Source organism: Rana temporaria, chromosome 7 (assembly GCF_905171775.1).
Source record: "Rana temporaria chromosome 7, aRanTem1.1, whole genome shotgun sequence".
Classification (NCBI taxonomy): domain Eukaryota; kingdom Metazoa; phylum Chordata; class Amphibia; order Anura; family Ranidae; genus Rana; species Rana temporaria.
The window spans coordinates 171034842-171056985 of NC_053495.1; the positions used below are offsets into that span (position 1 = coordinate 171034842).

The following is a 22144-nucleotide window of genomic DNA, read 5'->3' on the forward strand; positions in this document are numbered from 1 at the left end:
ACTTGGAACAAGACGGCTTTTACCTGGTTGGGAAGGCTGGCCGTGGTGAAAATGAATATCCTTCCCCGCATCCTATTTTACATGCAGATGATACCTATGTCACTCCCTAGGGTATTTTTTACTCAAGTGTCCTGTCTCATATCGAAATTTATATGGCACGGCCGTAAACCACGAATTGCGCTTAGACTACTAACGCGTCTGAGAGAGGCAGGAGGCCTGGGCTTACCAGATATCCAAAGGTATCACAGAGCAATTATCCTCCAGAGGGTACTCAACTGGCGCTTTCACACTGCCTCCAAGCTCTGGGTTTCCCTGGAGAAGTGTATGGCGGGCAGGAACCTAGCTTATGCCCCGTGGCTGTCCCGGGGAGATAGAGGGCTGTCCGAATTTGCCTCCCCGCTGACAACTCAGACCTTACAAGTCTGGGATCGGCTTAACGCTCGACTGGCCCTGGCCCCCCCCGTGTCCCCATTGGCCCCGTTGGGTGGCTTCCTGTGGTTTCCACCAGGGGAACAGGCGGCTTTCTTTGGTCCGTGGGTTGACGATAGTAACGCTAGCTGTGGTAAACTCTTGCGAGACGGTAAGCTCTTGCCTCTAGAGACACTTAGAGAACGGCACGGGACCTTTCCAATGGACTTCTGGCGTTACCGACAATTACTCCATTTCTTTTCGACGCACGGGGACTCAATTCGGGACACCTCCACACTTAAAAACTTTGAACGCCTCTTTATTGAAGAGGAACCGATCCCCCACATGATTTCCGAACTCTATCGCTTGCTCAGCTCTGCGACGTCTACACAGAAACCCACTTTTGTCAGGGCCTGGGAGAGGGACCTGGACTTGACTTTTACTCCTAGCCAACTGACGCAACTGTACCAATTTACCAGGTCCAGCTCTATTGATTCCAAGACCCAGGAAACAAATTATAAATTGTTGTCGCGTTGGTACCGGGTGCCAGCAGATTTAGCTAGGATCTACCCATCCACGTCGGACCGGTGCTGGAGAGGATGTGGCCACAGAGGTACACTCCTGCATATCTGGTGGGACTGTCCAGTGATCAGGCCTTTCTGGTTAGACATACAGTCCCAGATCAAGGCAATTCTAGACCTGGATGTCCCCCTCTCCCCGATCCACTTTCTGTTGCACATTCCTCCCCTGCCGGCGAGCCAGTACAGGCGCAGTCTACTGCCCCACCTTTTGAACGCAGCGAAGCGGCTACTTCCAATATACTGGAAGCGCCCGCAAGTTCCCAGCAGGGAGGAATGGATCCGCAGGGTTGGTGAGATACGGGAGGCGGAGGACTGGATCGCCACCTGCAGGAATACCCGGGAGCGGTTTTCCGGCACCTGGTCGGCCTGGGCGGCGTACACCTCGGACCCGGGATATGTCACTTCCAGTCTGGATGTGGCATTGTTGGAGTTAGCAGACCCCTCACTTAAGCAAAGACCTCGGACCCTGTAGTTAACTGCGGTGCCCTCGGCCGGATGGCTTGGACCTCATTGGGTGGCCCTTTCTCCCTTGGTTTGTTTTTTCAGCTGATGCGGAATGCAGGATGGACGGAGGCAAATGGTGCGGGGGGGGAGCCGGACGCCTGACCTCAGGTATGTTCACTCTGATCCTAACCCCTCCCTACTTCTTCTTCTTCCTCTTCTTCTCTTTCTCTTTTCCGCTCTCGCTCTCTTTCACTGCTCTATTCCTTTCCGCTTTCCTCCTAGTGATCTAATGACATTGAGTGACCTGGTGGGTGATGTGTCGGGGGAGGGGTGAGCGCGGGAGATCCCGGCTGGCTGAACGGACTCGATGTCCCATTGCCGGGGGGCAGCTTGACCCCCCTTGGGGTCGGGCACTTGTTTTGCCACCTCGGGATGGGCGCGTCGACCACGGTGGGGGTCGGTCGGATTTGTTGCGTGTGGGAAGGTATGTCGGAGGTCCATGGAGACCCCCCTTCCCTCGTGCGCGCTCGGCCGATCTACCTCACATCTGGCATACTGTTTACTGTTCAGATATTGTCCAGTGGACCGGCTGGTTTGGCCTCCGGTCCTTGCCCCTTCCTCGGCGGTTGCCCATTTTATCAACCGCTGTGAGACCTTAGATGTTCCACCCCCACGCTTGGATTTTTTTTTTTTTTTCCTCTATTTAGTTTTATTGGTTGTGTTTTATGCGTTGGGGTGGCCTCCACTTTTGCCTCGCTGCCCGGCCCCTGGGCCTTAGCGACATTATTTAGAATAATTGGGTCTCGATGTGCCTATACATTTCATTGTGTCTCGATGTCTAATTTGTCAATTTGTTAATTTGTTTTTTATGTTATGTTGGAAAATGAACGGCTTATTGTTTGCTGCAAAATGCTCCTGACAACATGTGTTGTGCTGTACTATAATGCCGTTCACAAATAAAGATTATACAAAAAAAAAATATTTCTTACCCCAAAACTAAAAATGCAGTGTATTGCAGTTTGCTAGTCCTTGGTGTGATGGCTGCATTCGTATTTCACCCGGTAATCCTGCAAATCAAACCCTTCCTTTCGCTGGGTGACTACCTTTTTCCTCCATTGAATCAATGGAAAGAGCCATGGTTGTTGCCATATGTGCTGCTCTCCTGATATAGACTAAAGACTTGTCAGTATTGCGTAATCGCTATTACATAGGAGGCAGGGCAATTTGGTAGTTTATATAAAATAACGAGGATTGAAAATATTTTTCTGTTGGGTCACAGGAAGTGACATGGACACCACATTTTTTGCAAGATCATCGGGTATTTTCTATATTTAATTAAAGTTATTACAAATCTATTGCATTTTTATTTATTTTTTTTGTTCTTGAATCTTGTTATCCTCAGAGGAGTTCCGCCCGCCACTTTGTAAAATTAAAAGTCAGCAGCTACAAATACTGTAGCTGCTGACTTTTTTAACATTAGGACACTCACCTGTCCTGGAGTGCAGCGATGTTGGTTGGGTGCTGCCGCCGCCATTGCTAGTAAGGGAACCTGGAAGTGTAGCCTTTCGGCTTCAGGGCCAGCTCCCTACTGTGCATGCATGAACCGCGCTGCACTTTCTCTGACTGACTGGCCCGGCAGGAGGGGGGGGGGGGCGAGCTGGTAACGTCCTTTACCACAGCCTGGTCTCCCAGAAGTGGGGACAGGGTACCTGTAAAAGAAAAAAAAAACACAGGTATCCCCCCCCCCCCCCCCCCTTACCCTTACCACTTTTGGTAGATCCTGACCACTGCAGACCAAAAACATCCCGCAAGAGCCGCAGTTTTGGTGTTGCTCTGACCCAGTTGTCTAGCCATTACAATTTGACCCATGTCAAAGTCACTCAAATTCTTACGCTTGCCAATTTTTCTGTTTTGATCACATCGTCAGGGATCACCTATTCACCTGCTGCCTAATATATCCCACCTATTTTCAGATTCCTTTGGATCAAGATAATTAAATTGTATTCACGTTACCTATCAATGGTCATAATGTAATAGCTGAACACTATGGGCCAGATTCAGAAAGACTTAAGACGGGCGTATCTGTAGATACACCGTCGTAAGTCCGAATCCGCGCCGTCGCAACTTTAAGCGTATGCTCAAACTGAGATACGCTTAAATGTTGCCAAGATACGACCGGCGTAAGTCTCCTACGCCGTTGTATCTTAACTGCATATTTACGCCGGCCGCTAGGGGCGTGTACGCTGATTTACGCCTAGAATATGTAAATCGGCTAGATACGCCTATTCACGAACGTACGCCCGGCCGACACAGTACAGATACGCCGTTTACATTAGGCTTTTTCCGGCGTAAAGTTACCCCTGCTATATGAGGCGCAGCCAATGTTAAGTATGAACGTCGGGCCAGCGTCTAATTTTCCGTTGATTACGTTTGCGTAAGTCGTTCGCGAATAGGGCTGGACGTAATTTACGTTCACGTCGAAAGCATTGGCTTTTTTGCGGGTTAATTTGGAGCATGCGCACTGGGATACTTTCATGGACGGCGAATGCGCTGTTCAGAAAAAGCGTAATTTACGTGGGGTCACAATACATTTACATAATACACGCCCACATCTTCCACATTTGAATTAGGCGAGCTTACGCCGGCCTATTTACGCTACGCCGCCGCAACTTTGCTTTGTGAATACTGAACTTGCCTGTCAAAGTTGCGGCGGCGTAACGTAAATAGGATACGTTACGCCCGCACAAAAATACGCGGTCCCTACCTGAATCTACCCCTATATGTATGCATTTTGTTGAACAAAAATGCTGCTTTATAACCCCGTTGCTTCTCTTTACAGCTGTTCGATACTGCAGCATGTTAATCGAAGAGGGTGGTCTGACGAAGCTGCACAATATCAGAGACCACGCCGGTGCCAACGTGGATGTTTTGCGAATTACCATCTCCATCCTGGATAACCTTGAAAGGCACCTTACACGGCACGGCAATTCTTTATTTCCAAGTCCACCACCCTGCAAGTGATCAGGGAACCATCCTGTGAGAATCCGCCTAGTTATCTATTGAGGTCTGTGTGTTGTATGTATAAAATCCGTTCTAGAACGGAGTAGATGATGCTTTTGAATTAGGCGACAGAGACTTGTAAAGGATGAGGATGTCAGTACAGTATTATCATACACCTGGTTGCTACATTACTTTGCGTTGCTGTGAGCATGAATCCATTGTAAGACCTCACTTTTAAAAAGCCACTGCAAATAATTTATCTTTTTTTTTTTTTTTTCTTTTACCTTCCTCTTTTGGTGCAACCACCGCTGTTCTCTTTTTAAGTTTTTTTTTTTAGGGCTCTTTATAAAGCGAATCTCATGAAGTATGGACATTCATTCATGTGTTTGGACTGCACCTGCCATTTGCACAGCTTAGCTTGGACTGTATAGGACACACAATACAAACAAATGAATATCCCGGACAGAATGGACGATTGATATTTGTCCTTAAGGAGCTGCCTGGCTCATAAAATGCTCTTAAAGAGGTCAAAACCATTGAGGGAGCCTAAATACTGTAAATATGTGATATTGGGAGATTATGCTGTAAGAAAATATATAATTGAATTTTTTTGTTAACTAGCTGTGCATCACAACTGTTGGAAACAGGAATACTGGCAGCCCTCAGCGGAAAGTTGCAGTCAGCGAAAGACTTCACGCCAAGTTGTACAGAATTTATAAGCCGTTGTGCAATAAGGAAACGTTTGGCATCAAATATACATCTGGCTGTAACCCTCGGATATCGCAGAGATTTAGGTTTCTGCTTTGCATGGTCGCTCGCTGGGAATAGTCTTGATTATAAATTGCATCACCTTTTGTAGATGTGTGGCAGTCCTAATTGCTTTTCTCTGAATGTCTATTAATTGGGGTTTTGTGCCTCCTTCATCAGCATGATATGACATGGAAGCATCAGACTGCAGAAATTGTAGTGCCCAGAAGTTGTGCCCGATTGTAAACAAAATGGGGTGGATTCAGGTAGGGGCGCGCACTACTACGGAGGCGCAGCGTACCGTTTTTACTCTACGCCTCCGTAAATTACGTGCGCTACGCTTCATTCGCGAAGCAGTAGCTCCGTAATTTGCGCGGGCGCTCCGTAAAACTGAGATACGCTTAAATGTTGCTAAGATACGACCGGCGTAAGTCTCCTACGCCGTCGTATCTTAACTGCATATTTACGCCGTGTGTAAGCTGATTTACGCCTAGAATATGTAAATCAGCTAGATACGCCTATTCACGAACGTACGCCCGGCCGACGCAGTACAGATACGCCGTTTACATTAGGCTTTTTCCGGCGTAAAGTTACCCCTGCTATATGAGGCGCAGCCAATGTTAAGTATGGACGTCGAGCCAGCGTCGAATTTTCCGTTGATTACGTTTTGCGTAAGTCGTTCGCGAATAGGGCTGGACGTAATTTACGTTCACGTCGAAAGCATTGGCTTTTTTGCGGGTTAATTTGGAGCATGCGCACTGGGATACTTTCACGGACGGCGAATGCGCTGTTCGGAAAAAGCGTCATTTACGTGGGGTCACAATACATTTACATAATACACGCCCACGTAAGCGCGCGTAATTTAAATGATCCCGTTTAAATTAGGTGCGTTCCCGCGCCGAACGTAGTGCGCATGCTCCGTCGGGAAACTTTCCCGATGTGCATTGCGGTAAATGACGTCGCAAGGACGTCATTTGCTTCAACGTAAATGGCGTCCAGCGCCATTCACGATTCACTTACGCAAACAACGTAATTTTTAAAAATCGCGACGCTGGAACGACGGGTATACTTGGCATTGGCTGCCCCTGCTAATAGCATGAGCAGCCTTACGCAGAAACCGACTAACGCAAACGACGTAAAATGCGAACGCAGGGCGCGCGTACGGTTGTGAATCGGCGCGAGTATGCAATTTGCATACTCTACGCTGACCACTACGGGAACGCCACCTAGCGGCCATCGTAAGAATGCAGCCTACGATACGACGGCATAAGAGCCTTATGCCAGTCATATCTTAGGCTGCAGTCGGCGTATCGAGCTTTCTGAATACAGAAAAGTTGATACGCCGGCGCAAATTAGCAATTGCGCTGCGTATCTATGGATACGCAATTGCTTTCTGAATCTACCCCATTGTGTTCCTTTTAATAAAGCCCAATTCCAGGTACAGTTTTTTTTCCTTTTTTCTTTGTATTTGCAATCTTTTTTTTTTTTTTTTTTTTTAATCCACAACTGTTTTTTTTACAAACCTAACTGTCTCTAAGCTCCACTGTGCTGGTGGAAATTACAGAGGGCTGTACTTGGTGGCTCCCCGTTGCATTGAGTCAGTGTCTATGATAGATGCTGGTACCCCCACACCGTTCTCTGCTTTGCCATTCACAGAGCATGGCTGCAGCTTCATCCCAGACTGTGTTTTGTGAAAAGCAAAGGGGGGGGGGGGAGACAATACCAGAATCGGTGTATATCATAGACACCTTTCTGATGTAGTGTAGAGTCACAAGTACAACATCCTGTACTTTCCATTGGCAGTTCAGGTGAGCTTAAGCCGGGAATCAATGGATCAAAATTCAGCCGTTTCAGCAGGGACTGGCCAAATTCCCATCTATGTATTGGGCACCCTGGTTGTACACAAGTCAATCCCTTGTACAACCAGCCTGTTGGGTTTTTCCCCCAACAATGAGTGCCTCTGGCTATAAGCCGGAAACACTAATCATTGTGTTCTGCTACAGGGAAGGCTCTCCATGCTTTCTGTTGGCAAAAAAAAAGGTGCTGCAGGAGGGATTCACCTATAAACACCGAGGCCCAGATTCTCAAAGGGCTTACGACGGCGCAACGCAATGTGCGTAAGTCCTAATCTGGGCCGTCGTATCTATGTGACTGATTTTTAGAGTCAGTTGCGCATAGATAACCATTAGATCCGACAGGCGTAAGGCTCTTACGCTGTCGGATCTTAAATGCATTTTTTTTTTTTTTTGCCACTAGGTGTCGCCTCCGTCGTTTTCCCCGTCGGGTATGCAAAATACGCGAATTCCCGAACGTACGCGCGGTCGACGCAGTGAAGTTACGATGTTTACGTTAGATTTGCGACAGCTAAAGTTGCCCCTGCTATATGAGGGGCAACCAATGTTAAGTATGGCCGTTGTTCCTGCGTCGAAATTTAAAAATTTACGTTGTTTGCGTAAGTCGTCCGTGAATAGGGCTGGACGCCATTTACGTTCACGTCGAAACCAATGACGTCCTTGCGACGTCATTTAGCGCAATGCACAAAGGGAAATTTTAGGGACGGCACATACGCATTAGGTTCGGCGCGGGAACGCGCCTAATTTAAATGCTATACGCCCCCTACCCGCCTAATTTGAATTGGGCGGGCTTGCGCGGGGGGATTTACGCTACGCCGCCGCAACTATACAGGCAAGTGCTTTGTGAATCAAGCACTTGCCCGTAAAACTTGCGGCGGCGTAACGTAAATGAGATACGTTACGCCGCCGCAGAGATGCGGCGATCTACGAGAATCTGCCCCAAAATGTGTTAATGGAGGAATCCAGCAAGAAAGTTGCATAATTTGTCTGCTTTAGAAACCACTATTTAAGTAAAAAATCAGTTCTAGATTAAAGTAAGTCATAGTAAATATTAGGTTACAAAAAAAGGAAAAAACATTGTGCATGGATCTGGGCTTTAAAGGATGACTAGTTTTATAAAAATGCATGCAAATTAGACAGGTGATATGTTGCCATGCTGGAAATATGGAGATGTGCCTGTATTTTGCAGAAAGCTTTATCTCAAGTGCCCAGACTATACAGAGTTGGTGCAGTATTCTTTAAGCGAGGTACACACAAGCTGAATATCGGCCTGTTCAACAAAAACCTTCTGACATTTAGCTGTTTGTACACCAGCCTGTCTGACAAAAGCTGGCCGAATGTCTGTCTTCTGTTGAACGGGCATGCTGGAAAAACCAGCATCCGATCAGTGCTGGCAGCCAATGGCTGTCAACAATGAATGTTGTGTTTTGGAGAGGGGGCAGTCCCCCTGTCAGAACATAATAGCTCAGCGGGGAGATCGCCCTACTAACATTGCATAGTTAGTACAGCGATCTTCTCCGGAGCTCCAAGTTTTTTTTTTTTTTTTTTTTCGTTCAGCCTGCTGGATTGAACAAAGCAAACAGTGTTAGGTAGATTCACAAAGAGTTAGGCCGGCTTATCTACAGATAAGCCGACCTAACTCTGAATCTGCACCGACCTATGTTTAAGTGTATTCTCTAACAGAGATACACTTAAACATATCTTTAGAATGTTTTGGCTTACCGCTAGGTGGCGCTTACATTGCGGCCGGCCTAGATTATGTAAATGAGAATTTACGACGATTCCCAAACGAACGCGAGCCCGCCGCAGTCGATTAACGTCGTTTCCGTACGCGATAGGCCGCCTAAAGTTATTCCACCTATGAGGTGGAATAACAATGTATTGGCCGCCGTTCCTGCCGCGAGGTTCGAATTTTTTACGTCGTTTGCGCAAGTCGTCCGCGAATCGGGATTTACGTACGCGTCAAAATCAATAGGCCCGTACGGCCTACTTAGCCGCAATGCGCCCTGGGAAATGTAGGCGCCCGGCGCATGCGCAGTACGCTAAAACGTCAAAAAAACGTGAGGTCAAGCCTCATTTCCATACTACACGCCCCCCTCCTAGTCATTTGAATTGGGCGCCCTTACGCCCATTCGGTTTAGGCTACGCTGCCGAAAATTAGCAGGTAAGTGGTTTGAGAATCGCTACTAGCCTAGTTAATTTACGGCGGTGTAGCCTAAAAACACTAGGCTAGGCCAACCTAAAGTTAGTCCTCTGTACGTGAATCTACCTATGTGTACCTAGAATTACAGTGTCTGTAAAGGCTCAGAAAGGCGATTGCGAGAAGTAAGTGAGCCTTTTGATATTGCCCATTATATGGCAGCATGAGGCACTGCGAGGAGAAACCAAAGCGTGAAGATTCTGCTCCGGCTGTATACAGGCTGAGTAGTTGGGATTAAACGTCTGCTTGATGCAGCTACACAACTTTATACTTTGGTCCATCCAAACGCATATACCAGTTTTCCTGGATGCTGGAAAGTGTAATTGCCCATAGACACCTCTCATCTCTGAGTCTCTGGTGGATAACGGGGGTCCCCAGCTTTGCCATTTACAAAAGGGGTCCCACTCGGCTTTTTAAAATGTTCATGATAATGCAAAGGGAATTGAATTTCTCTTTGCTGCAGCAAAACTGAAATGCCAAGGGTTACCGGTTTCAGGCATCGTCTCTACAACCCAGAGATGAAAGAAGCTGGTGGCCATTCGACCAGGAACGGCAATATCCATTTTTGGATAGACAACCCTCTTTGTAGCCACAGTACAAAAATGAGATCATTGAAATGTCTGTAAAAGGATAGACTTGATACTTTCCTTTCTGGTGGGCTGGTAAATCATTTGCTCTCCTAAAGAGCTCGGGTCACTGTTGCTATCCAACTCTTTTGTTGTGTTGGATCCTCGGTCCCCCCCACTGCATGATGTGATTTCCCCTGCTGGCTGCTACCTCCCTACAGAACAAAGAAGGCAAAGTCCAACTGCCCACCAGAAAGGTAAGTTTACAGATCTTTTTAATAGGCTTTCAGTGATCTAATTTTTGTACAGAGGTGACTTGGTCACTTTAAAGTCTAACTGGCCCTAATATAATAAAAGCTGTGCACAAAAAAAGTTGAGGTGGATTCCATGGCGGCCACCTGGCTAGTACTACTTCTTCCTTCCTTTTTTTTTTTTTTTTTTTTAAATAACTGAGCCCAGTCTATTGTAATGACTGCTGATACAAGACTTTACAAGGTTCATCTTTTTATAGTCTGTGGAAGGATGTTCGGAACTAAAATAGAAATTGCATCTATGGAGCTGTAGTCCACATTCATAGAGAAGTTCTTGCCTTTTTTGTATGAAGATTTCTGAAGGAAAAACTGCGTTGCCTCTGGGAGGTTATCAAATTCCCCCTCATGTTTCACAATTTTGAATCCATTTTCTGTGAGCAACGCATTTCGTCTTTTTCCTTTAGGCCTCATGCATACTGGGGATTTGGCCCATACAGCATAAAAAAAGGGCATAGTTCAGTACCCAGGAGGTGCAGAATACAGTGCGCTGCCAGAAGCAAGTCAAAATCATTGACAGGTTGCAATTCGCAGCTGCTCTACGTTGTTCTGAGTGATATTTGCACAGAGGCCTGTATGCCCTGAATGTGGACTTTCTGCATTCAGGCATTTATCCCTGTATGCCTCCCGTAGGCAAAGGAGATGGAAACGAGGGGCCTAGCATGTATTTTGGGGATAACCAAACAAGGTAAGACGGCATAAAATAAAAAAAACATGGAAGAGGGTGACTTCCTCCGAAGTTCCTTTTTAAGCAGAGTTTAAAAGAAGCAGATTATTTCATCTGCTTCTGTGGAAAAAATCTGGAAAATGTGACCATTTTTTTCAAAGCCAGCCATACATGGATCGAAATTGGTGGGCTCAGCAAGAACCAGCCAAATTGCAATCCATGTATGGGCACCCTGATTGTACACAAGTTGATCTATCATATATTGGCGTAAAATGAAGGATGGATGGCCGCACTCCAAACCAAACAGGTTGTCTTTATTTAAACGAACAGCAAAAACATACCGGATCACAGCAACAGAAACAGGAGGATAACCGACGTTTCGCACTGACTTAGTGCTTATTCATGGCTGATTCATGGCCATGAATAAGCACTAAGTCAGTGCGAAACGTCGGTTATCCTCCTGTTTCTGTTGCTGTGATCCGGTATGTTTTTGCTGTTCGTTTAAATAAAGACAACCTGTTTGGTTTGGAGTGCGGCCATCCATCCTTCATTTTACGCCAATGCTTGCCTAGTGCACTGCCAGCACCCTTGGAATACTACACCTGTGTATGACCCTATAGCAGACCCACCTTGAGCAGTGATTTTCCTTCTTCGATCTATCATATAACTTGTGTACAGCCAACCTGTTGGCTTTTTCCAGAATGATTAGTGCTATAGCCACTAGCAGTGATCATGTTGTTCTGCTGATAGGGAACACAATACCGCTGCAGGAGGGATTCCCCTATTGGCACTGGCTGTGTTGATGGGGAAATCGAGCAATTTTCTTTCTACCTGTAGTAAAGGGAAAGATAATGGTATAATCTATGGCCTGCCTAAGGGTACATTTTAGCTGTCCAACCACACTGCTAAAAAAGAAGTACTGTGATTGACAGCACTGGTCTCTGGCAGCAGGGGATGCTTTGTAAATCAACACGGGTCACACGGCTTGAGGCACTATGTCATCTATCTGCAGCTTCTTATGAATACCCAACCCCAGCAGATGGATCACACAGCATCATAACAAGCGATCTTTTACTATTATGAATGAACAGGCAATGTTGCTCAGCTATGTCACCAGTTCTGACAGAGCTGATCCTTCATTGATAAAAAAAAGGTCACCCAGATCTGTGCGATCCATCTGCTGGGGCTGTGTATATACAAGCAGTAGCCAGCTTACATAGCTGGGCAGCACTGCCTGTTCATTCACTATTGCAAAAGATGATTCAGCGTTTTGGTTTTGTGTGATTTTTTTATTTTTTTTTCTTCTCTGCAGCTGCCTGTAAACATACAAAGCCCTGGCAGTCAAACTCAAGTCACTCCCACTTCGAAAAAGGTTCCTGCACTACCTTGGGGGTGACTATAGAGCGACTTGCATCGACTTCTGTTAAAGAAGTCATTTGTAAGCCGTGCGGCGCAGCTTCAATGACGGGCGACTTTGAAGCTGCACTAGTGTCAGCCGAGACTTAAAGATCTTTCATCCCTGTTGGTCTGTATGATCTGTCTGCAGCTGCTTGTAAACATACACAACCCCACAGTGATGAATGTTTTTTTTATTATTATGATTGAACCAGCAGCACTGATTGATTATTGCCAAAAGTAAAAACAGTCAGGTTAGAGAGGGGCGGGGGCTCAGTGCTGACTGTATCTCTCCCCACAGGAATGCCCATAAATTGGGCTTCAGAATGGGGTGGAGCTACAGCCAGCAAAAGAGATGCTTTTAATCTAAAAGAACCAGACTAACTGGTGTGCAGATCAAAGAGAATTTCCTCTTGCTGGCTGGTGCTTGTTTTACTAATTAAATACGTATAACAGGGTGGTGCAGCTCCACTGGGTGGCAGGAAACCTATCTAAACAAAAGGGAAGAGAGCACCCATCTGCCCAAAGTAAGCTCTGACGTCTCTCCTTGTTCACCGCTAAAGGATTGGCAATCTCTTCTCTTCCCCCTCTTCCCTTTTTTGTTTTAATCTGCAATACCACTAATCAGAATGGGACTGAGTGTTATATACACTTGGTCCAGGGGGGGGGGGGGGGTTAAATGCATTCAAAGCTTGTTTTTGAGTTCACAAGCTAAAGATTTACTATGTTTTAGGAAATGTTAATCGTGCCTGAGCGAGATTAGGAGTGACATTTTGGTGTTGTTACCACTGTGCTGCTGGTTGTCTTTGCTGGAGGCTCTGACAGGAGGGAGCAATGTTATGCCTCCAGCAAGATGGCCACCTCCTGGTAATGAAGGAAAGATTTGGCTGCAAGGAAACCACAGGCAATTCTGGTGATTAATTGTTTGGAAGGGATGTAGGGGTGGCGCTGTTAGTCTAGGATTATGAAGTTGCCTTATAATTCTAAAATGACAAAATGCTTTATAGCGGGGATCTTCAAACTACGGCCCTCCAGCTGTTGCAGAGCTACACATCCCATGAGGCATTGTAAAACTCTGACATTCACAGACATGACTAGGCATGATGGGAATTGTAGTCCCTGAACAACTGGAGGGCCACAGTTTGAAGACCCCTATAAACTGGCTTGTGCTTGAGATAAACCGGGAAAAAAAATTCAGGTGATTAGTCCTTTGCCCTCTACCTGCCTTTTTTGGGCACAGCTTCCAGAGTTTAGCACACCTTTAATCATGCTGCCGGGGGTGCTTTGTGACCATCTTGTTTAGTCTAACCAGCTAGTTGGTAAATTTAATTTGCAGTGATAATTTTGTAGCCAGACATGCATGTAAATGTTTAATTTGCATCGATCACTATGTCTGTACATCATTATGATGGCATTCTCAAAGAGAATATACATTAGCTTGTAAAACTAAAAAAAGTTGAAATTTGTATATATGTGGAGTACGCAAAATTTTAATTATTTTGAATTTTAACTAGCAAGATATAGCAAAGATTAGTTTCCTATTTAACAATGTAAGTTATATGCATTTTGGTTTGCTAGTATGTTAATGGGAAAGAAACTGAATTTATGTTTAAAAAAAATAAAAAATAATAATTTTACCTACAAGATCAAGTTAGTACTGTGAGTTGTGTTGTCGGCCCACAACAACGTGCCCCTTGCTGACTTTAGGGCAAGCTTAGACAAGCACCTTCAACACGGTGTCAGTTTATTTTTCTTAACCACTTGACCACCGGGCACGTAAACCCACTTAATAACCAGACCAATTTTCAGCTTTCGGTGCTCTGACAATTTGAATGACAATTACTTAGTCATACAACATTGTACCTAAATGAAATTTTCGTCCTTTTTTTCACACAAATAGAGCTTTCTTTTGGTGGTATTTAATCACCGTTGGGTTTTTTATTTTTTGCGCTATAAGAGAAAAAAGACTGAAAATCCTGTAAAAAAAAAAAATGAATTTTTTGTTTTCTGTTATAAAATTTAGCAAATTTAGTATTTTTTTTCTTCATTCTTTTGCATAATGTGTAAGATGAAGTTGCGCCGAGTAAATAGATACCCAACATGATACCCTTCAAAATTGCACACGCTCATGGAATGGCGCCAAACTTCGCTACTTAAAAATCCCCATAGGTGACGTTGCAGGGTAGTGTGGGGTATTGCAGAGTAGTGTGGGGTATTGCACAGTTTGGTTATGTTGCAGAGTATTGTTATGGGGCAGGGATGGATCTGTGACTAGGGTTGCCACCTCATCCCTTTAACACAGAACACATATGAATTACACATGTTCTGTGGCTAATTAAGGTGGTAATTAGACTCATTTGGTGCCTTACCTGCATTAAATCAGCCACAGAACCTGTGTAATTCATATGTGTTCTGTTTTAAAGGGATGAGGTGGCAACCCTATCTGTGACTGCATTTGTCACAGATCCAGCCCACAGCACTCGTGCATCCGTACAGAGAGGGGAGGGAGGAACCGGTGTCCTCACATGACGGAGTGATCATGTGGTAAACCACCGCTATCAGCGGCGTTTTACCGTTATCCGTGACGGCGGTCACGGACATTCGCATGGAAGTCCTCCCAGAGTTAAGGAACCGCCTTGTAGATGTCTTTCGTCTATAGGGCGGTGGTTAAAGTGGATGTAAACCCAATTTTTTTTTTTTTTTAATGTCACAATGTAGAGTATAAGATTTCCTATCATCTGTGCCCAGTCTTGCCACACAGAGTTAATCCAGCTCTGAGCAATCCTCTTTTATTGTTCAGTGAAAATTAACAGACTTCCAGATAAAAACCTGTCTAAATAAAAAGTCCTTTCCTCTCTTCTTGCTTTAAGTGACAGGTTATTTACATATCTAGCTTGGACATGTTTATCATATGTTATGTTTATCATAAAATGAGGTCACCCACAGTTAATTGTATATTACCAGGATGTGTTATGTGGGGGAGGGGTGTATTTCTCACTTTTTATACTGTGGATCACCTCATATTATGATTAACATAACATATGATAAACATGTCCAAGCTAGATATGTAAATAACCTGTCACTCAAAGCAAGGAGAGAGGAAAGGACTTTTTATTTAGACAGGTCTTTATCTGGAAGTCTGTTAATTTTCACTGAACAATAAAAGAGGATTGCTCAGAGCTGGATTAACTCTGTGTGACAAGACTGGGCACAGATGATGGGAAATCTTATACTCTACATTGTGACATCAAAAATAAATAAATACATTTTTGGGTTTACATCCACTTTAATGCTTGTCTAGCAAAACAAAATAAAAAATGATGTGTATAGAGTAAAAAATAATTTAGAATTTCTATCTCATTTTTACTGTTATCTAGTGATGCCTCTATCCAAAACTAAACAATAAAACAAATGTCTTGGCTTTAAAGCTGACGTATAGGTATGAATTTTATTGTCTAGCTTGGACCATTGTAAACATGCATATCTCATACCGGAACAATTCCTGTGGAAACAACGCCTGCAAAACGCTGCAATAGTCGCTTCTACTACAGCGATGGCCGTCTTCCGAGTCCAGATGCAAGCGCCTGCCCTTCTGCATAGTAACCGCAGGGGGTCACTCGCTTGGCATTGCCACTGTTCACAAGAACGCCTTGTGGTTTTTTTTTATTTATAATGAACGCAAGGCATTATTCTGAAAGAATCGGAGAATGTGGTCCAATAAAATTCATACATAAACTACAGCTTTAATTCTGAATCTGGCTGTCTTTTGTATTTTAATAAGTAGCTTTCCTGTTACGTTGCACTGTTGGGGAATATTATATGCTCCATGTTACAGGGCCAATTATATAATAGTTTACATTGTACACTGTGTATTAACAAAAAAAAAGTTGGAGGATCTAATCTTCAATGGTGTAATACACCTGTACAAAAAGAAAAATGTGTATGTGTGTATGAATGAATATGAAAATAAATATATATATATATATATATATATATATATATATATATATATATATATATATATATATATATATATATATATATATATATATATATATATATATATATATATATATATATATATATATATATATAAAATGTGTGTGTGTGTGTGTGTGTGTGTATGTATATCTTTGTAAACCTCTCGAGTAGGGTTGTCCCGATGCCACTTTTTTAGGACCGAGTACCGATACTTTTTTTCAAGTACTCGCCGATACCGAATACCGATACTTTTTTTTTAAATGTGTCCCCAAATGCAGCCATGTCCCCCCCACATACATGCAGCCATGTCCCCCCCACATACATGCAGCCATGTCCCCCCACACATGCCGCCATGTCCACCCACACATGCCGCCATGTCCACCCACACATGCCGCCATGTCCACCCGCCGCCATGTCCCCCCACACATGCCGCCATGTCCCCCCACATAAGCAGCCATGTCCCCCCCCCCCTTACCTGCATGCTGCCGCGCCGCATGGTTAAACAACGCGCGGGGAACATCACAGCTTTCATTTGAATAGCTGTAATGATTCGCGCCGCGTATAGACACTCCCCCTTGCTCGGGATTGGACAGATCACCCGAGCAAGGAGGAGTGTCTATACGCGGCACGGCGGGAAACACTACAGCTATTCGAAGGAAAGCTGTAATGTTCCCCGCTCGTATTAACCAAGCGGCGAAATGCGGTGTGGCGGCGGGGGGCTTGTTTGGCTGAGTATTCTATTTAGGCATCGGCGGTATTTGCGGGAGTACGAGTACTCCCGCAAATACTCGGTATCGGTCCCGATACCAGTATCGGTATCGGGACAACCCTACTCTCGAGGACAAAACATGGAGGTTTCCCTTGCTCTCACTTCTTTCTGAAAATGCATGTTACTGGCTAATGTGCTGCCCTGCTTGCTTTTAAGTCACCATCCTGCAAGAAGTATGCAGATATTGATTTATGATGACTCCTTATAAAAACCAGGACCAGGATCCTCAACAGCAAGAGTAGAATTAGGCCCAGTGGGGTAGAGGTTCAGCACAATGTCCCATACACACAGGCTTAAAATGTTGGTAAAAAGGCTAAATATACAGGGGGAACTCTGAATCGGTAGTCATCATCCATAATTCTGCTGCCAAAGTTATTCTGAAGGCCACTTCTAGGCAGTTCATGTTGTATTTTTCCTAGTATTTCAATCATTGGCACTAATTTTTTCTTTTTCGTCCATATATTATGAGATGATATGAAATAATGGCCTGGGTGTGGCCACTATCATTGCCCTCTGTTCTGACAGTTTGAAAGGCTACAATTAGACCCCTTTCACACTGAGGAGTTTTTCAGGCGGTACAGCGCTGCTATACCGCCTCAAAAACTCCTGCCCAGCAACCTCAATGTGAAAGCCCGAGGGCTTTCACACTGAGGCGATGTGCTGGCGGGAGACAAAAAAAAATCTCCTGCCAACAGCATCTTTGGAGCCGTGAGAGGAGCGGCGTGTATACCGCTCCTTCCCATTTAAAACAATGAGAAACCGCGGCAATACCGCAGAGGCGCATTGCGGGTGGTATTAACCCTTTATCGGCCGCTAGCAGGGGTTAATACCGCACCGCTAGCGGCCGATTCCCACGGCAATCCCGGCAATGTGAAAGGGGCCTAAGTGGTTCAAGTGATTTAAAAAAAAAAAAAAACTTTAATAACAAACATGTTACACTTGTATGCTCTGTGCAACGGTTTTGCACAGAGCAGCCCCGATCCTCCACTTCTCAGTTCCCTTATCAATGCTCCTGCCGATTGCCCAGCTTGCAATGGGGGCACCAGCAGTGGCTTTAGATTTGAAGGTAAATTTGATAACCCTCCCACATTTTAAAGTAAGTTCAGCTCAAGCCTGGCATCATTGGGGGAGGGGGGGGGAAGTGTTAGGCTCACTTGCTGGTTGCCGCCTGGCTGGGCTCTGGCCTGTTCCAGTGCTGTCTGGCAGGCCTCAGTGATAGCAGTCTGAGACCTCACTTGAGCTGGCTGTGGACTTATGCTGTGCTGTCCTGTGGCCAGCGGACCACAGCACAGTAGATGGGGAGGGCTTTAAAACGGACCCAGAACTGGATGGAGGCCAAACTAAAGTCAGTGTAACTGGCCCCGGTTTCTGCCATTTTCGTTCTGGGAACTGCCTGGTGAGTGAGCAGTGATTTGTGCAAACTGCATACTAAGGACCAGACCGGGAATAAAAACCAGTCCTGGAAATAATTTCATACCAGTCCAACAGCATAATGTGATTCTTTTCTTGTTCATAAAAGGGAAAACCATGCATTTTATAGCACATTTGAAGAGTGTATTATACTCACCAGTGCCAATCAGTGCAGCCTGACCTGTCCCTATCAGCTCAGCCTCACCGGTGCCCATCAATGCAGCCTGACCTATGCCCATCAGCACAGCCTTGCCGCTGCATGGGGAGAGGAGAGCCGCCAGTTTACACAGAGTGGGGATTTCCGGCTTACCTGACACTGCTGCCATCACACTAAGTCCCCCACCCCTTAGACCAGGGGTGGGCAATTATTTTTTCGATGGGGCCACATGAGAAACTAAAAATATTTTGGAGGGCCGGGCCAAAAGGCTAAACTCAATACTGCATAAAATCAATTGTATTTCTTTATAAAAAGCAGTAAATATCATTGTTGGACAACTGGTACGAGTACTTGCTGGGGACATGGCACAGGAGGGGGACAGAGGCTGGGGACATGGCACAGGAGGGGGACAGAGGCTGGGGACATGGCACAGGAGGGGGACAGACGCTGGGGACATGGCACAGGAGGGGGACAGACGCTGGGGACATGACACAGGAGGGGGACAGACGCTGGGGACATGACACAGGAGGGGGACAGACGCTGGGGACATGACACAGGAGGGGGACAGACGCTGGGGACATGACACAGGAGGGGGACAGACGCTGGGGACATGACACAGGAGGGGGACAGACAGCCACTGTTTAATCAATAACAATTGATTAAACAGTGGCTGCATGTGATGGCACAGTGGTTGAGTTTGATGGGCACAGTGGCGACAATTGATGGCACAGTGGCTGCGTTTGATGGCATGGCACAGTGGCGACAATTGATGGCACAGTGGCTGTGTTTGATTGCACAGTGGCTGCGTTTGATGGCATGTCACAGTTGTGACAATTGATGGCACAGTGGCTGCGTTTGATGGCATGGCACAGTGGCTGTGTTTGATTGCACAGTGACTGCGTTTGATGGCATGTCGTAGTGGTGACAATTGATGGGCCCAGTGGCTGCCTGCATATGATGGGCACAGTGAGGCTTCAATTTTTTTGTTTGTTTTTTCGTCTGCGCCCCCCCCCCCCCCCCAAAAAAAATTTTGAGCACCAGCCGCAGGCCACTGGACAAACTAATGCAGACAGACAGTGCACAGTACCATGAGGAAGTAAAAGCTGCCCAGGCCCCCAGCACACATGCCACAGCTATACTTACTTTTCTTTCAGTGTCTGAGAGGCTGGCTCACACTGTCAGTCAGGTCGGTGGTCGGCCACACTCAGCACAGTCAGCACTGCAGCTCTCTCACCTCCTTGTCCACTCCTCAGCCCTCAACCCCACACTTCCCTGAGTTCCCTCACGCTGTGGACTCGAGGTGGGTGGACGCAATTTGCAATTAGGCGCGGAGGCGCGCTGTGAATGCTGGGGTGGCGGCGGCGTCCTCGGCTCCTCCTCCTGATGTCCTGATCACTCTGCTTGCTAGGTGCCGTTCGTTTGAACAGCTGTTTTCCCCGCTGCGCATAGACACTCCCCCTTGGACGGATCTGTCCAATCGCGAGCAAGGGGGAGTGTCTATGTGACTCCCCCTTGCTCGCGATTGGACAGATCCATCGAAGGGGGAGTGTTTATGCTCGGCGGGGAAACAGCTGTTCAAGCGAACGCTGTCTATAATGTTCCCCGCCGCGGGGTGATTAACGTGGCAGCGGCGGCGGGGGGGGCTGGATTAAAAGGTCCGCCGGGCCGTAGTTTGCCCAGGTCTGCCTTAGACAGACTCCCAGCATTGGACCAGTGTGACAACCATCATAAGAGCCTGTCTAGGAGGCTACACTTTATATGACACTGGGGCCATGCCACTCTGTGTAATCCAGCAGTGCTCGCCCACCCCCCCCCCCCCCCTTCAGAGGCAGCCTGTGCGCCCACCCAGGATCGGCCCTGCAAAGCCGCTCCAGGGCAGGTGGCTTACCGGGAAATCTCCTGTATGACCCAGAGTTCCCAGTCAACCCCAGGCCTTGGGGCTAATCCCTTGTCAATCTTTACAAGGGAATCAGGGGGCTTCAGTAATGAAAACTGCAGCGTTTATCCTTATGACACATCACAGGAAGCACCCTCATGGCTAACAGAGGACAGAATTACAAATAAACTTGGAAACTTAACATTAATAAATCACCGGGACCAGATGGCTTGCACCCGAGGGTACTTGGGGAACTCAGTCAAGTAATTGCCAGAATATGTAAACCCAACATTTCATATTCCTGATATGTGCCTGCTGTACCATGTACTTGTATGAAAAAGTATCCTGTTCTTTGTATTGCTTCCTTTGTGTGAAATCCCTGGTGTTCATTTTCTAGTTGTGCTGAGAATATGCCTGCACTCCTCCAATGATCAGGCTTGTGCCGACAGGCCCCCCCCCCCCCCCCCCCCACTACAGCCATTTACTAGGAAGACCAGTGTCCTGTTGTTTCTCTTCCCCGAGCTCCTTATGCAGCTGAGAACACAGGGTATGTAATCACTTATATAAAAATTAAAAAAAAGGGCGGGGGGGAGAAGTATTTCATTGTATTTTAATGTTTTGTTTTTTTTTATATGTACACATAAATGATTTGCCTTTTAAACCAAATGCGGGTTTACATACAATATACTTTATTGGCATAACTGAGGATTTTTATAAAGGTCAGAGATAGCATGGCAGAAGTATCGTTTGTGAATGACCACATATTTACATTGGAGTTTAGAACATTTTGGAAGAGATTATGAAAAACAAGGTAAAGAACATAAATGAACCACAAACTATTTATATTTGGTCCCATTAAAAGTGTTTGCTTTGATCAAAAAGTGCAAAAAAAAAAAAATTGGATGCTTCTGAGAAAAAAAAAAACACGCTCACAACTTCTTCTGCCCTCAACTACATTGTCCCCAGCTTTCACTGGACTACAAAGTGCGGCGTGTTCTGGAGTCCTGTCCAAGGGTGACAACCAGTGGCGGCTGGTGCTCAAAATTTTTGGGGGGGGCGCAAAGGAAAAAAAATTGCAGTCTCACTGTGCCCAAACGCAGCCACTGTTACATGCCATCAAACGCAGCCACTGTTACATGCCATCAAACGCAGCCACTGTGCCATCAATTTGCACCACTGTGCCATGCCATCAAATGCAGCCACTGTGCCATCAATTTGCACCACTGTGCCATGCCATTAAACGCAGTCACTGTGCCATGCCATCAAATGCAGTCACTGTGCCATCAATTTGCACTACTGTGCCATGCCATTAAACGCAGTCACTGTGCCATCCATTGTCACCACTGTGCCATGCCATTAAACGCAGCCACTGTGCCATACATTGTCACCACTGTGCCATTAAACGCAGTCACTGTGCCATCCATTGTCACCACTGTGCCATGCCATTAAACGCAGCCACTGTGCCATACATTGTCACCACTGTGCCATACATTGTCACCACTGTGCCATGCCATTAAACGCAGTCACTGTGCCATACATTGTCACCACTGTGCCATGCATTGTCACCACTGTGCCATGCCATTAAACACAGTCACTGTGCCATACATTGTCACCACTGTGCCATGCATTGTCACCACTGTGCCATGCATTGTCACCACTGTGCCATGCCATTAAACGCAGCCACTGTGCCCTTTAATGGTCGCCGCTGTGCCAATTGTCCCCACTGTGCCCTGTAAATTGCGTTCTTTCCCCCCCCCCGCCCGGCACTTACCTTTACTGGTT

General features: G+C 46.0%; 1 protein-coding gene across 1 annotated transcript in view; it reads left to right on the forward strand.

The window, feature by feature from the left end:
- The window catches only part of ZYG11B (zyg-11 family member B, cell cycle regulator), a 61711-nt gene extending 56418 nt beyond the window's left edge, over positions 1-5293 (forward strand). The window contains exon 14 of the mRNA XM_040360452.1: positions 4273-5293. Coding sequence (XP_040216386.1) covers positions 4273-4454 — 182 coding nt within the window. The 3' untranslated portion in view covers positions 4455-5293. The remainder of the gene's footprint in view (positions 1-4272) is intronic.
- The last annotated feature ends 16851 nt before the right edge of the window (positions 5294-22144 follow it).